We start from the raw sequence: 17046 nt of genomic DNA on the forward strand, positions 1-17046 counted from the left end.
AAAACATGGAACTTAGTAACCCAAGGAAGAAGAGATTCAAAGCCAGGTTGCAGTACTGCTCTGTTTTAAAACATAATTTAAATTTTTGAACAGTGTAAGAAACGTTAAGCCTGGTTGAAATTTTCAGGCTACCATGTTTAGAAATATTATATTTAAAACCAAAACAGCTACTATAAGATGCTTCTCAGCACATGGTGGTTCTGTCATCCCTAAGAAAAGGCTGAAAATCGACTGCTCAGTAAGTTCAAAGAAGACCACAGGAAACCAGGCTCTGTTATTACATGGTAATTAAAAAATATCTTCACTAAATTGATTGATAAAAAAGAAACCTTTTCAAGACAGAGAAATAAAAGATACAAACCACTGAATAGCTTTACATTAATTATACAACTATGTAATGTTTAGGAACTGAGTGTCTTTTAAAATGCATAATAATAATAAAATAGTACAAATGTCTTTATGAATCCAGAAATACTTAAGTGGGGGGAGGAAAAAAACAAAGCCACTAACGTCTATACCAGATAGCGAATGAATAAGACCTAGTTTAACTATAATAACTAGAGGAAAACAAAAACCCCATAATTCCTTAAATTCACTAAATTCTAGTAATCTATAAGTGAAATATATACTGAAATACTTTGAAAAGTAAAATTCTTACATAAATGTAAAGAAATTAGAAGACTAAAATACTGGTTGTGATACATGTCACAGTTCAAAGAGGTATTAAACCCTGGATAGTAGCCAAAGCAGAAACATTTGAAAAATTTTATTTTGAAACCATAATAATACAAATGCTTATAACAATAATAACCATAATAGCAATGCTTACCATGGTGCAGTGGTCTAAAAAGGAAGTCCTAGAGGAAAATTCATTAAATCAAAGTACTAATGGGCATGCTGCCAGTATGGATCTGGCCATCACATAATGGGCACGAGTGGTGACAATCAGCTTTGTATCTCATGAATATTCATAACCAATAAAAAATGTACTATGCAAAAAACCAAAGTACTCAGAGTATTTCTCAGGCAAAGCTCCTTTCAAAATATACATTTGACAGATAGTTTAAAGGAGAAACAACGAAAAATTGGCTATAAATAAAAGCAGCAAAATAATTAAAGTTCAAATCTCTTGCCTCCTAGCATTAAGTCCTCTCCTTTCCAATGGACAAAAAAAATTCAATCTGAAAATTATTCTTAAAATTATTTCTTTCGGAAGATGTCACTCCAATTAAAAAAGGATTTTACTGATCATAAATGCACACCTCCCCTGGCACTGTTATTCCTCTCAATTCTCTTCAAATCTATCTTTACATGGTGTCTCTCTGTGCAGGTCTACCGCCAGGGTTCTAAGCTTGAGCTGTGAACTTGTGCCCCTTCATTCATTGTTACCTTTTAGGGCAGAGAGGAGTACAGGAAGAGAAAGTGTTTAGAAACTACAGTAGCAATTTGATAGAGTGATTTCAAGTCTGTTGAGTCTAAAAATAAAATGCATGGATTTGTATATTTTTTAAATTAAGGGTTATTGAGGTATATGGGACTGTGCCCTTTTTCTAAGCAAAAACAACAGATGGCCTAAACAGATAAAAGGTGGCCCAACAAGGGAAGTTAAGGGGGAGGGCTAAGCATAGAGAGGCAAGGCACGTGCACGTTTGACCTTTTCAAGGATTGGCCTAAGCTTGGAAATCCCTGCCTGCTAAGCATATAAATATGATCTTTTGTGTTACAATAAATGGAACTGCCTGACAGAACCCCCGCTGCCTGTGTATGTGTTTGTTTGTTCCCTATCTGGGAGAGCAGCAGCATGCTCACCCATCTCTTGGAATCTCTTTTCGTCCCGCATCCTAGGGGGGAGAAAAGGGCAATCCCCCAGTGCATAAAGTAATTATAGTTATGACAAGACTATATCCAACCTCTTGGTGTCATAACTGACAGCACTGCACTGATTTTGGAACTTATGACATACTTATAGACAGCACAAAAGGTTCACACTAATTCAAACTTAGCAGGGAGTAAGACAGTAGAGGTGATTAATAAAAGATTTTCACTTCCAAAGATTTGTTCTGTAGCCTATCGTACCGCACTCCTAATTTTCTCCCTTTCTAAAACAGATTTGTAGAATTTGTCTCAATTTTTTCCTGATGTAAGGATTATTTAGGAATCTTGCAAAATGTCCCAGATTACTTTTGGAAAAGGCATATCAAAATAAGCCATATATTCTATGAACTACCAAACATGTTAATTAAATGGAGACAGTATGAGAAGAGAAAGCCTTTGAAGACACTCAATAAACTATACCTCTAATTTCCCCTGCTAAAGAATTTAGAAGCAATAATTATTTCAAAGTATGTTCTCTCAACACTTTTATTATGAACTTATCACTTTGCTGCTATTTTTGTCTATCTTTCTCAATAAAATAGAGACTACCTCATGGACAATGTTCTAGTCATCTTCGTACATCTCAGTGTCTAGCACAGTGCCTGTGCTAGCAGATTCTTCATGAATATATAGAGTGAAATCTGATAATGTTCTACCTGTTCTTTCTTGTATCCTTTTCCTGTGTGCTATATCCTGCTTTCCCACTCTCCCCATCCTCTCACTCCTCATTACTTTTTTGCTAAGTATACATAAATAGATCTTATAGGATCTATATATACCACCAGTGTCTGCCTGGCTCACTACTGTTTGAAGACACTGTGGGCAGCCCTATCTGCCTGCTCAGTTGGTTTCACATGCATAATAGTAGCATTAGGTCTGGGATAGTTCTGGCCCTGTCATTTGCTGGGATGACTTGGCAGCCTGTTTGGTGGCCAGGCTTTGTAGCCAGGTAAGTTTCCCATAACTAACTCAGGGCCTGGTGAGTGGATTTCTGTCTGAACTTGGCTTATTTTTCCTCCCTATTGGTCATGTGTCATCAGGGACTCACATACCTCAATCCAGAGTCTCCTTAAGTCACAACAGGCACTTCATCTCATGCTGATATGTACTATTATTTATTATTTAGCTGTCCATATGCTGCAATCAACCTCCCATTATAATGTATAAGGAGAATCCCATTGAAAGGAAAAGCTATGATTTATTTCTTTTTGAATCTTTAAAAATTCTTAATACAGTAATATGCCCAGAGTACATTTACAATATTTATTAAAAAACAGAATGAGTTGAATCCTTCACTGAAAGCTCTTCATAAATCCTCTCCATTAGTAAAGTCGACCTACATTTATACTTAACTTTTCCCTTTCTTTTTTTCAATAACACATTTTTATTTCCTCATACACCTCTATGGTCTGATAAAAAAATACTATAATGTGTGTCTGAAAGGCTGATAACTAAACATCCCTGAGAACACAAACCACACCTTGCAGCTCACCAAAGTTCACATTTTCCCCTAATCATACAAAGGGTCTTTGAAAAGTTCATGGGAAGATTCATATTATCTTTTAATACCAGTTTTCCACGAACCTTTTGAAGTACCATAGTTTGTTTAATAATCTCACTCTTTCCACTCATTTTAAAGAAAAGAAACTCTTACCCGGCCTTAGCAACACTTATGGTTTGTTGCTCCATTGCTTCATGGATACTGGTTCTATCATGCTCTTTGAGGCTATTAAACTCATCAATACAGCAAAGACCCGCATCTGCAAGTACTAATGCCCCAGCCTCCAAATTCCATTCTCCTGAGTCTTTTACAGCAGTTACTGTCAGACCTAAGGAAACAAGGAAGCTGTCAGCTTTTATTTTCAAAAGCATATAATATACCTATGAAGGTAAAGAAATATCCACATTTTAAATAGAAGGGCATAAAGTAAAGGCTTTTAAAAATTTATTTTATTTTATTTTATCAATATACAATGTGGTTGATTATTATGGCCCATTACTGAAATCTCCCTCCCAACAACCTCATATCTGTTCATTTGTCATAACAACTTCAAGGAATTGTGATTGTTGTGTCTTCTTCCCTACCCCGCGCCCCTCCCCCTGTTAATTGTGTATATATTTATTTATTTTTAGCTCCCCCAAATAAGTGAGAACATGTGGTATTTCTCTTTCTGTGCCTGACTCGTTTCATTTAATATAATTTTCAGAATACTAGTCTGCTATAAAAAAGAATGAAATACTGCCATTTGCAACAACATGGATGGACCTAAAGTAAAGGCTTTTATTTGCAGTTTACCAAGAATGAATGACATCAGGACAATTAATTCAGGTATCCAGCTACTAGGAGATGTCAGAATCTCCTATATTCTAAAATCTAAGGTGTGTTATCCAGTATTCTGTGGCAAACAGAAGTCCCCAAATTTGTTTCTCCTTGTAGGTGCCCTGACTAAGTACTAAACTTTTGAAAGGAGCAAATAGATATCTAGAGACCTAAGAGGTTCTGTACAAAAAATGATCCAATAATAGGAAGAGTACTTATTACAGGCCAATGATGGAAATGAAAAGTTTACTACTAGTCACAGTATGAGGGAGGGGATTTTCTTCATATGTCTTGTTGATTTTGATTTGTCCTTTATACCAGTCAATAAAGCAGAGTGGTCAAAACAACGGCTTTGGAGTCAACTAGACTTGATTTGAATCCTGGATCAATTCTGGCTGTTGAATTGTAGGAGCAAATTTCCTAATATATATATAGGCCTAAATTTATCTGTAAAATATGATTTATCTGTAAAAGGGGACAACAGAAAATATCTGTATAAATAAATTTAAAAATAAATAGATAAATAAATAGTTTTATCTGTAAAAGGGGACAACAATAGAAAATATAGATTCTTGGGTATTTAAATAAAAAATAACTAAAGCTCCTTAAAAGGTATATGACACATAATGAGTGCTTGTAATAACATCTGTTGATAAAAATTGATAAACCTCTGGTCAGACTGACCAAGAGAACAAAAAAAAGTGAGGAAACAAGTTATAAATATCAAATGAAAGAGGGGACATAGTTATAGACTCTACAATGAACTAATAGTAAGGAAAGACTATGAACCACTCTACGCCATAAGTTTGATAGATGAAATGGTCTTAGATTTAATGAAGCCAGCATTATCATGATACTAAACTGATAAAGACATATTAAAACTATAGGCCAGTATCCCTCATAAACACAGAAGCAAAAATCCTCAACAGAATACAAGCAAATCAAATCCTACAATTCATAAAAGGACAACACATTGTAACCAAGTAGAATGCAAGGCTAATTCCTAATTCAACATTCAAAAATTAATCAGTATAACTCACCATATCAGTAAACTAAGAAAAAAAAGCACGATCACCTTGATAGACATGGAAAAAAACATTTCACAAATCTCAACACTCATTAAGGATAAAACTCAAAAAATTAGGAATAGAAGAGAATTTCCTCCCCTAACTGCTCCGCAACATCATAGAACGTAAAAAAAAAAAAAATACTATTAATAAATTAATTAATTAAAAAAGGGGAACTTCCACTACTTGATAAAGGGTATTTAAAAAAATCCTACAGCTAACATACTTAATGATAAAAAACTAAATGCTCCCCCCCACCCCCAAGATCGAAAAATGCAAGATTTCTGCTCTTATCACTCTTTTTAAAAAATCATACTAGAGGGTCTAGCCAGTGAAATAAAGCAAGAAAAATAAATGACATACAGATTGAAAAAGAAATAAAACTGTTTAAATTTGCAGACAGTATGATTCTGAAGAAAATTCCAAATAATCTACTAAAAAGAGACTAGAACTAACAAGTGAGTGTGGCAAGGAAGGTTGCAGGAGACAAGCCAATACACAAACATCAATATTTTTCCTATAGATGAGGAATGAACAATTATAAATTGCAATTGAAAAATGATACAATTTATAATAGTACCTGAAAATACAAAATATCTGGGTATAAATCTTATAAAATATATGTAAGATCTGTATACAAAAAACTACAAAACAATGATTAAAAAAATCAAAGACAACTTAATCAAATTGAGAGAGTTTCTTTTCCATGTTCATGGAATAAACTAAAAAACTCAATATTTCCAAAATGTCAATTTTTCTCAAAATGTTCCACAGTTAAATGAAATTCCAAACAAAATCCCCGTAAGTTTTTTTTTTTAATTTCAAGGGGCGAACCCGTGGCTCACTCAGGAGAGTGTGGTGCTGGGAGCCCCAAGGCCGCAGGTTCAGATCCTATATAGGGATGGCCAGTGCGCTCACTGGCTGAGCGCGGTGTGGGTGACATGACGCCAAGGGTTGCGATCCCCTTACCAGTCCCCCCCTCCAAAAAAAAAAGCTGAACAAATGGAAAAGTCAATATCTCTTTTCAGATCCATCAGAGAAGTGAGGTCACAGAACAAACCATTGCCCCCAAATTAGAAACAGGCAGACACAGAGAATCACAACTTACCTGAGCAAAAACTCATGAGCAAAAATCTTTGTGGAAACCACTTCCTGAGAAGGAAAACCAGAATAGTAACTGGTGAACTCCTGCAGGCTCAGAGTGGACAAGTCTGAGAGTTAAAAATTCAAGGAGGACCTAGTCAGAGAGGGACCCCCACATTTTAGTGAGTTTACCTCCAGCTGTACCAGTGACTCACACTGAACATCAGAGAAAAATTCCCTCTTGCTTCTGGCAAGGGAAGGGAAAAACAAAATCATTTGAAAATACATCAGAACTTCCTGTTCTTAACAAGGCTTGTCCCTAAGAGAAACTATTTTACCAGAGCTATCCATACCTGGGGAAGGGATATATCAACAGAAATTTCAAAATTGAAAACAAAGAGGAAAAAAGTCTGAAGAAAAAAGAAGACAGAATATCCAAGAACTGTGAGACAACTACAAAAGGTGTGACATATATGTAACAAGATTACCAGAAGGACAATAAAGAGAGGAAGGAACAAAAGCAATACTTGAAGCAACATTATAGAAAATTTCCCCAAAATAATGTCAGACAATAAATTACAGATCCAGGGTGCTTAGAGAACACCCAGCAGGATAAATGTCCAAAATGCCTTCACCTAGGCATATTATATTCAAACTTCAGAAAATCAAAAATAAAGAAAAAATCTTGAGAAAAAACTATAGGGGAGCAAAAATAAGAATTATATCCAACTTCTCAGAAACTATCCAAGCAAGAAGATAGTAAGTTAAAGTGTTAAAAGAGAAAAGTCCTATCAACCTAGAATTCTGTACCTACAAAATTATCCTTCAAAGACTTTCTTGGACAAACAAAAATTACAGAAATTTGTTGCCAATGGACTTGCCTTGCAAGAAATGTTAAAAGGTCTTCAGAGAGAAGGAAAATAATATAGGTCAGATTTACATACAGAAAAGAAGAATATTAGAGAATTAATAAGTAAAGGTAAAATTAAAATTCTATTTTTCTTATTCTTAATTGATCTAACAGATAAGTTTGTCCAAAATAATAATAGCAATGTATTCAATTATGTATGCTTATGTATGTATACAGGCTAAATTATGTTCAGGTGTAAGTAAAATGAATGACAACAATGACACAAGGGAAGAGAGTAAGGAATTAGGAATATTTTGTTATTATAAGGTATTTGCACTACCTGTGAAGCAGTGTAGGATTATTTGAACATGGATTAGATATAAACATATACTCAAACACTAGTGCAATCACTAAAAAAGTAAAAAAAGAAATATATCTGATATCCTAAGAAAGGAGAGAAAATGAATCATATAAAATGCTCATCTAAAATCACAAAAGGCAGAAAAAGTGTGGAAGACAAAAACAGGAACAAGGAACACAGGCAACAAATTAAAACAATAACAAGTATGGTACATATTAATCCAGCTATATCAATAATCACTTTAAATATCAATGGTCTAAACACACCAATTAAAAGACAGAAATTGTATGAACATATTAAAAAATAAGACCCAAGTATAAGTTTTCTACAATAAACCCACTTTGAATATAAAGACACATACAGATTAAAAATAAAAAGGTGAAGAAAGATATACCATATTAACACTAATCAAAAGCAAGCAAGAGTAGCTATATTAATTTCAGAAAGAGCAGACTTCAGAGCAAGGGAAGTTATCAGGGATAAAGAGGGGCATTACATAATGATAAAGGGGCCAAATACCCCAAGTAGACCTAACAATCCCTAACGTGTATGCGCTTAACAACAGTCAAAATATGACAGGCAAAAACTGATAGACTTGTAAGGATAAATAGATGAATCCTCTATTATAGTTGGAGACTTTATTACTCTTCTATGAGAAATAAATAGATCCAGTAAGCAGTAAATCAGTAAGGACATAATTGAACTCAACAGCACTTAATCAGTTAGATGTAACAGACATCTACAGACAACTCATCCAAAATAGCAGTTACATATTCTTCTCAAGCTCACATGGAACACTCATCAAGACAGACTATATTTTGGACCATAAAACATATCTTAACAAATTTTAAGAAACAAATCCTACAATGTCTGCTCTCAGATCACAAAGGAATTAAACTAGAAACCAATAATGGAAAGATAGTGGGAAAATCCCCAAATATTTGAAAATTAAGCAAAACATTTCTAAATAGCACTGGTTCAAAAAAGAAATCTTGAAAGAAATTTTAAAAATGTTTTCAACCAAATGAAAATGAAAACACAACTTATCAAAAGATGTAGGATACAAAGAAAGCAATACTAAGAGAGACGTTTATGCCACTAACTGCATATATTAGAATAAAGAAAGATACAAAATCAATAATCTAAGCTTCCACCTTCAGAAACAAAAGAAACAGGCCAAATTAAACCCAAAGTAAGCAGGATAAAAATTAGAACAAAAATCAATAAAACTGAAAAGTGGAAATCAATAGAGAAAAATCAACAAAACCAAAACCTCGTTCTTGGAAAAGATCAATAAAATTGATACATCTCTGGCTGCGATAACTAAGAAAAAAAGAGAACCATAACACCAAAACCATGAAAAGACATAACAAGAAAACTATAGGCCAATATCTCTCATAAACAAAGATGCCAAAATCCTCAACAAAATATTAGCAAATCAAGTCCAACAATGCATAACAAGAATTGTACACCATGACCAAGTGGAATTTATCCTTGGTATGCAAGGCTGGTTCAACAGTCAAAAATCAATTAATATAACCCATCACATTAACACTCTAATGAAGAAAAAAATAACATGATCATATCAATAGATGCAGAAAAAGCATTTGACAAAATTCAACAGTCATTCATAATAAAAATCCTCAGTAAACTAGTAAGAGAGAGGAATGTTATAAAGAACTTCACAAAGAACTTTATAAAGAACATTTATAAAGAACATAAAAAAACTTTACTCAACTTTATAAAGAACATTTACAAAAAATCTTTAGGTAACATCATAGTTAATGGTCAGAAACTTGAAGTTTTCCCAAAAAGATCAGGAACAAGGTAAGGATGTCCCCTCTCACCACTGATTTTCAATACTGTACTGGAAGTCCTAGCTAATGCAATAAAACAAGAAAAAGAAATAAAAGGTATACAGATTGAAAAGGAAGAAATAATACTGTCTTTGTTCACTGATAACATGATCATCTAAGCAGAATATCTGAAAGAACTAGCCAAAGAACTCCTGGAACAAATAAGTGATTTTTTTCTCTCTTTCTAATAAGAGATAATAGCAAGGTTGTAGGTTAACATGAAAAAGTCAATCACTTTTCCATATATCAGGATTGACCGAGTTGAATTTGAAATTAAAAACACATTACCATTTACGTTAGCATCCCAAAATATGAATACATATAATAATAAATCGAACAAAATATGTACATGATTTATACAAGGAAAACTACAAAACTCTGATCAAAGATACCAACAAGAAACTAAATAAATGGAAAGATATTCTATGTTCATGGATAAGAAGACCTAATATCAAGATGTCAGTTCTTCCCAACTTGATCCATAGGTGCAACACAATCCCAATCAAAATGTCAGTAAATTACTTTGTGGATATCGACAAACTGATTCTAAAGTCTATATGAAGAAACAAAATACCCAGAATAGCCAACTAAACATTGAAGGAGAACAACAAAGTAGGAGGACTGACACAATTCAAATTCAAGACTTACTACAAAGATACAGTAGTCATGACAGTATGGTATTGGTGAAAGAACAGACAAATAGATCAATGAAACAGAATAAAAAGCCCAGAAATAGACCAACATGAGTATAGTCAACTGATCTTTAATGAAGGATCAAAGCCAATACTAGAGCAAAGAGAGTCTTTTCAACAAGTGATACTGGAAAAAAAGGACGTCCACATGCAAAAGAGCTAGCACACAGATCTTATACCTTTCACAAATATTAACTCAAAATGGACCATAGACCTAAATGTAAAACACAAAACTATAAAACTCCCAGAAGATAACAGGAGAAAATCCAAACAACCTTGGGTATGGTGATGACTTTTTAAATACACCAACAAAGGCATAATTAATAAGCTGTACTTCATTAAAATTAAAAACTACTACTCTGTGAATTACAATGTCAAGGGAATGAGAAGACAAGCCACAAACTGGAAGAAAATATTTGCAAAAGACCATCTGATAAAGGAGTTGTATCCAAAGTATATAAATATTAAAACTTAACAATAAGAAAATGAACAACTCAATTAAGAAATGGGTAAAAGACCTGAACATAAACCTCACTGAAGAAGATATACACACGACAAATAAGCACAAGAAAGGATGTTCATCATGTCATTAGCAAACTGCAAATTAAAATAACAATGAGATGTCATTATGCATCTATTAGAATGGCTGAAATTTAAAGCACTGGCAATACCAAGTGATGATAAAATGTGGACCAACAGAAACTCTCATTCATTGCTTCTGGGAATGCAAAATAGTACAGCTACTTTGGAAGATGATTTGGCAGCTTCTCACAGAAGTAAATATATTTTTAAGATACAATCCAGCAATCGTGCTCCTTGGTATTTACCCAAAGGAGTTGAAAACTGATGTCCACACAAAAACCTGCAGGTGAATGTTTATAGCAACTTTATTCATAATTGCCAAAACTTGGAAGCAACCAACTTGTCCTTCAGTAGCTGAATGGATAAATAAACTGTAATACATCAGAAAACAGAATATCATTCATTGCTAAAAAGCGAGCCATAGAGCCACAAAAAGATAAAAGTCATATTACAAAGTAAAAGAAGCCAATCTAAAAAGACTACATGCTATATGATTTCAACTATTTGACATTCTTTTAAAGGCACCTCCAGTCAATGCATACTTATATGTACCTTTTAAAAGAAGTACAGCTGTTAGAGAAGGTTCTTACATTTGAAAAATATTTTGCCCTTTGCAGGATAAAATTGAGATTGTTCAGTTAAGTGCTTGGCAATTTTGGCAGACAAATTACCAAAGGATAACAACAGCACTCATCTTTCTATGGTTTGTATCCTAAGGTAATACTCAGTGGATCAATGTGTGGAACTTATTGTATAAACATTACATTTTCTCCATGAGGACATGGAACCAGTGGCCCATTCTACAAAGGTTCCTTAAAAAAACTAAAGGGGGAACACTGGCACCAGAGGTTAATAGCAAACCAGGAATAAGAGCTGCACTTCAAACAACTGAATGGCAAAAAGAAGTTAAAATCATCATTGCAGGGGTTCCACTTCCGGAATGGCAGTGTGAGGAGCTCCATGGACATGCTCCTCAGTGGAGCAAACATAACTGATGAAAATTATTTTTAAAAACCCAACCTTTTATAGTCTCTGTAAATTGTCCCAAGGACAAGGAAATGAAGAAACATTTATTCAAGAAAACCTAAAACTTAGTAAGAACAGTGACAGTCTACAACACTTAAACCAAGACCTGCTTCATTCCTCTCCCTTCTCCCCAGCTTAGCTGGATGGAAAATTCACTCCAGGTGGATGTGATCAAGAAGAGAGCTCCCTATTATCTCAGCTCTTCATCAAGAAATAAGATATCTCGCCAGAAGGGACAAACAGCATTTCTTATCCCCTCAAATTCTGAGGCACAGAAGCTAAATTCCTGGTGAGTATAGCCAAGAGGTCGCAGACCTTCCTTCCTCCATCCAATCCCAACCCACAGAGCAGAGAAGTCTACCCCAGGTGTGACAGGCCAAGAATACTGCGTGTACCAACTACCATCCATCCTCACTCACAGGAGTAAGGTTCTATACCTGGAAAGGCAAAGCTGATAAAAGCAGAGACTACCACTCCCACCTAGCACCTGGAACCATGTCTCAGAGCGTTTGACAAGAGGAGAGCAGTCCACAAAAACAGAACTCTGAAAGTCTCCCCAGAGAAACTGACTTTATTTGGAAGAAAGTGCAAGAAATTTCAAGCCTAATGGAGATTTTGGGGCCAAGTAATGAAAAGAAGGCTGGTAGCTATATGGTAGTAATGAACTAAACCATAAGCCAACTAGTTTACCAAAGAGAACCAGCAATAGAGATAGCTAAGCTAAAAAGAGCCCTCCTGGGGTCAGAACAAACCTCAAATACTGGACTCAAAAACTACCCCTGCCCAAATTTAGTTGGACCAGATTGTGGAGCAATCTATGCCCTAGGGCACTATAAAAACAATAGAATAACCAGTAAATAGTGGAGCCTAAGTGCTGAGCGTGATAGGGCAGACAACTTAACAGAGAGATCAAGGAAAGAGACAAAGAAAGCCTTGCTAAAACCATTATCAGTTAAGGGTGACTATTTGCATGCAAAATACTGTTCCATCTGAGGAGTAACATCAGAGACTTCACACTGTGAGGAGACACAGACTTCATTAAAATAATCTAACCAAGTTATTAAACAAATAAAAAAGGCAAACAACAAAAACAACCCTGGAGAGGGAGGTGGGGATCAATATAAAGAACTGAGACAATAAATTAATTAAAATATCCAGTTTTTTACAAGATATGATAGGACATACAAAGAATCAGGAAAAAGTGGTCCACATATAGAAAGAAAAAGTAGACAACAGAAACTGCCTGAGAGAGGGCCCAGAAGTCAGATTTAATAGGCAAAAACTTCAAAGCAGCCATTATAAATATGTTCAAAGAACTTAAAAACAAGGAAGGCACGATGTCTCATCAAACAGATAATATCAATAAAGTGATTAATATGATAAAAAAGAACCAAATGGAAATTCTTCATTTGAAACATAAAATATCTGAAATAAAAAATTCACTAGATGGCTCAATAGCATATCTGAACTAGAAGAAAAAACAGTCAAACTTCAAGAAAGATTGGTAGAAATTATGAAATCTGAAAAACAGAGGGAAAACACATGACAAAAAATGAGCAGAGCCTCAGAGAAATGTCACACACCATTAATCTGACCAGTATACTTACAATGGAAATACCAGAAGGAGAGGCGGTAAAGAGAGGAGCAGAAAAAAATGTTAGAAAAAATAATGTCTGAAAATTCCCTATAAATTTAATGAAAAATACTTGTCTACACATCCAAGAAGCTCAACAAACTCCAAGTAGAATAAACGTAAAGAAATCCCCAAATCATAGTAAAAATGCTAAAAAAAAAAAAAAAGGTAATGAGAAAAATTTAAAAGCAGAAAGAGAAAAACAACTCTTTACTTGTAAAGAAGCCACAGTAAAAGCTAACTTCTCAGCAAAAACAGTGGGAGCCAGAGGCAGTAGATGACATATTCAAAGAGCTGAAAGAAAAAAAAAAACCTGTCAATGAAGAATTCTATACTCAGCAAAACTATCTTTCAAAACTGAAGGCAAAATAAAGACATTTCCAGATAAACAAAAACTGGGAACATCAGTAGCTAGCAGATCTGCTTCAAAAGAATTACTAAAGGAAATTCTTCAGGCAGAAAGCAAATCACCTCACATGGTAATTCAAACACAAAAGAAAAAAAGAGTGAGCACCGTCAAAGATAATTATGTAATTAGAAAAAAAAAATTAAAGGCATTTTTCTTCCCTAAACTGATTTAAAACTCAATTGTATAAAACGATATGCATGTAATTGTATCATTGGGCCTATAACATATTGAAATGTAATATATTTGGCAATAACAGCCAAAATAAACATAGGTGGGAGAAAATTATATTGGATTAAGGAAATAACTCCAGATGGCAACTCAAATCCCCCAAAACAAATAAACAGAACCAGAAATAGTAATAAGAAAGTTAATATAACAAACTTTATATATACATGCTTGCTCTTCTTTCTTTTCTCAGCTTCTTTAAAAGGCATAAAATTACATAAAACAATAATTTTAACCATGTATTGTTGTGTTTGCAACATATATAGATGGAATATGTATAACAATTATTGCATCAAAAGAGGAAATGGCATAGAACTGTAGAGGAATAATATTTCTGTATCTCACTGGAATGAAGTATATATCTGCAGTAGATTCTGATAAGTGAGCCCTATAGCAACCAAGAAAATAACCAAAAACAAAAAAAGAAAAATCATTAAAGAAATAAAATATGCTACACTAGAAAATATTCATTTAATGCAAAGAGAAGCAGTAAAGAAAGAATAAAAAAAGACTTGAGACATAAAAAGCAAAAAGTAAAATGACAGGCATAAATCCAACCATATCAATGGTGTTCAACATGAACAGATCCAATCAAAAGGTATAGACTAACAGAATATATTTTTTAAAAAAGAAGATCCAACTGTATGCTGTCTGTAAAAGTCACTTTAGAGTCAAAGAAGCAAATAGGTTAAAAGTAAAAAGAAAGAAAAGATATATATGTACACAACAACAAGAAAGTTGGAGTAGCTATACTAATATCAGTTGAAACAGATTTTAAAACGAAAAAATATTACTAGAGACAGAGAGGGGCTTATTACAATGACAAAAACATCAATCCAATCAGAAGATACAACCAGACAGAAGATCAACAGACATACAAGACTTAAACAATACTATAAACCAACTACACCCACATCTATAGAACACTCCACTCAACAATAGCAGAATATACATTCTTCTCAACTGCCCATGGAACATTCTTCAGGTTAGACCAAAAGATGGGTTAATTAAAATAAGTCTCAAGAAATGCAAAAGGTTTGAAATCATACAAAATATGTTGTCCAATAACAATGGAGTTAAATTAGAAATCAATAACAATGAAATTTGGATAATTCATAAATATATGAAAATTAAACAAAACACTTCTAAATCATCATTGGGTCAAATAGGAAATCCAAAAAGAAATTTAAAAATACTTTGAGATGAAAGAAAATGAAGACAAAATATACTACATGTAGAAATGCAGGCCATACTGACTCCATCTTCAGGTCCCTCCAACTTTACTATGCCCCCCCCACCTCATTCCCCTTAATAAACTCTTTACTAGAAAGTTATCCATTAATCTGAAGCAAGACAAGCACAGTTAAGACAATGACTGAAAAATTAAGCTAATTTAAGATAAAGATCAAAGCTTTCCAATTGGCCCAGGTAGTACCCTTAAGATCAATGTTCACTGGTCACAAGACATTTAATACATTATAGTCACAAGACATCCAGAGGTTGACCACATCAACATACTGTAGACACACTACCTTTCATCTCTAAGTTCCTTTATTAACCCCTACTTCCCTCCAAATGGTGCAGGGAGCAGCTGCACAAATATCTGGATCACTACCTGCCCAACCCTTCCTGTATATAAATTACCCATTAATAAACTCTTTGTTAAACTATGTGGAGTTGCCTGCTTCATTTTTTGGTCTCAATGTGCCTTCTCAGTTCAGAGATAATTTCGTCTTGTCTCCATCTTCAGACAGCACAGCTAAAGGATGCAGATAAAGCAGTACTTAGAAAATAACTTATAGCAGTAAATGAATACATTAAAAGAAAGATTTCAAAAATCAGTAATCTAATGCTTCTACCTTACGACGATGGAAAAAAGAACAAACTGAGCCCAAAGCAAGCAGAAGGAAGGAAAAAATAAATATTAGAGCAGAAACTGATGAACTAGAGAATAGAAAACAATAGAGAAAATTAATGAATCCAAAAGTTGACAAACCTTAGCTAGACTGACCAAGCAAAGAAGAAAGAATCAAATTACTAAAGTCAGGAATCAAGGACAGGACATTATTGCTGACTTTACAGAAGTAAAAAGGATTTTAAGGGAACACTATGAATAACTGCATGCCAACTAATTAGATAATTTAAACAAAACTGACAAATTCCTAGAAAGATACCAACTACTGAAACTGACTCAAGAAGAAAAAGTAATTGAACTGAACAGACCTATAACAAGAGAATGAATTAATAATCAAAAAACTATAGCTTCACCACAGATAGCTTCACTGGTGAATTCTACCAAACATTTAAAGAATCAAATGCCAATTTTTCATAAACTCTTCTTTAGAGGGAGAAAAGAGGAAGGACCACTTTCTAACTCATTCTGCATGTCCATACACTTACAAAGAAGAATTCAAAATATAATTAAGAAAATATTTCTATTTACAATAGCACCAAGAAGAATAATATACTTGGGAATAAATTTAACAAAAGAAGTATAAGACTTAGACTCTGAAAACTACAAAACGTGTTGAAAGAAATTAAAGACAACCTAAGTAAATGAAAAGACATCTCATGTTTACTGATTGGAAGACAATATTATTAAGATGGCAACACTCGCCAAAAGTATCTACACATTCAATGCAATCCCTATCAAAATCCCAAGTGTCTTCTTTGCAAAATTGACAAGGTGATCCTAAAATGCATACTGAAATTCAATGGATCCCAAATAGCCAATCTGGAAAAAGAAGGACAAAGTTGGAAGATTTACACTACCTGATTTCAAAATTTGAAATCTTGTGATCTTGGATTAGGTAATGTTTTTTGATAAATGACATCAAAAGTACAAGCTAAAAAAGACAAAATATATAAAATGGGCTTAATCAAAATTAAAAGCTATTGTGTGACAAAGAACGCCAAAAAATTAAAAGATAACCCACAGAATGGGAGAAAATTTTTGCAAAACATATACTTGATAAGAGACTTGTATTTAAAATATATAAAGAATTTTTACAACTCAATGATAAAAAGACAAATAACCCAATTAAAAAATGGGCAAACAATCTCAATA

At 33.8% G+C, this 17046-nt stretch overlaps 1 protein-coding gene across 2 annotated transcripts in view; it reads right to left on the reverse strand.

The window, feature by feature from the left end:
- Positions 1–17046, reverse strand: part of MCM9 (minichromosome maintenance 9 homologous recombination repair factor) — a 91593-nt gene that overhangs the window by 22295 nt on the left and 52252 nt on the right. Inside the window, exon 7 of one of the 2 annotated variants that reach the window (XM_063096373.1) lies at positions 3530–3704. The exons of the other annotated variant lie outside the window; for it this stretch is intronic. Within the exon in view, the coding sequence (XP_062952443.1) occupies positions 3530–3704 (175 nt within the window). The remainder of the gene's footprint in view (positions 1–3529; positions 3705–17046) is intronic. 2 annotated transcript variants of the gene reach the window in all.

This window comes from Cynocephalus volans, chromosome 5, assembly GCF_027409185.1.
Source record: "Cynocephalus volans isolate mCynVol1 chromosome 5, mCynVol1.pri, whole genome shotgun sequence".
Lineage (NCBI taxonomy): Eukaryota > Metazoa > Chordata > Mammalia > Dermoptera > Cynocephalidae > Cynocephalus > Cynocephalus volans.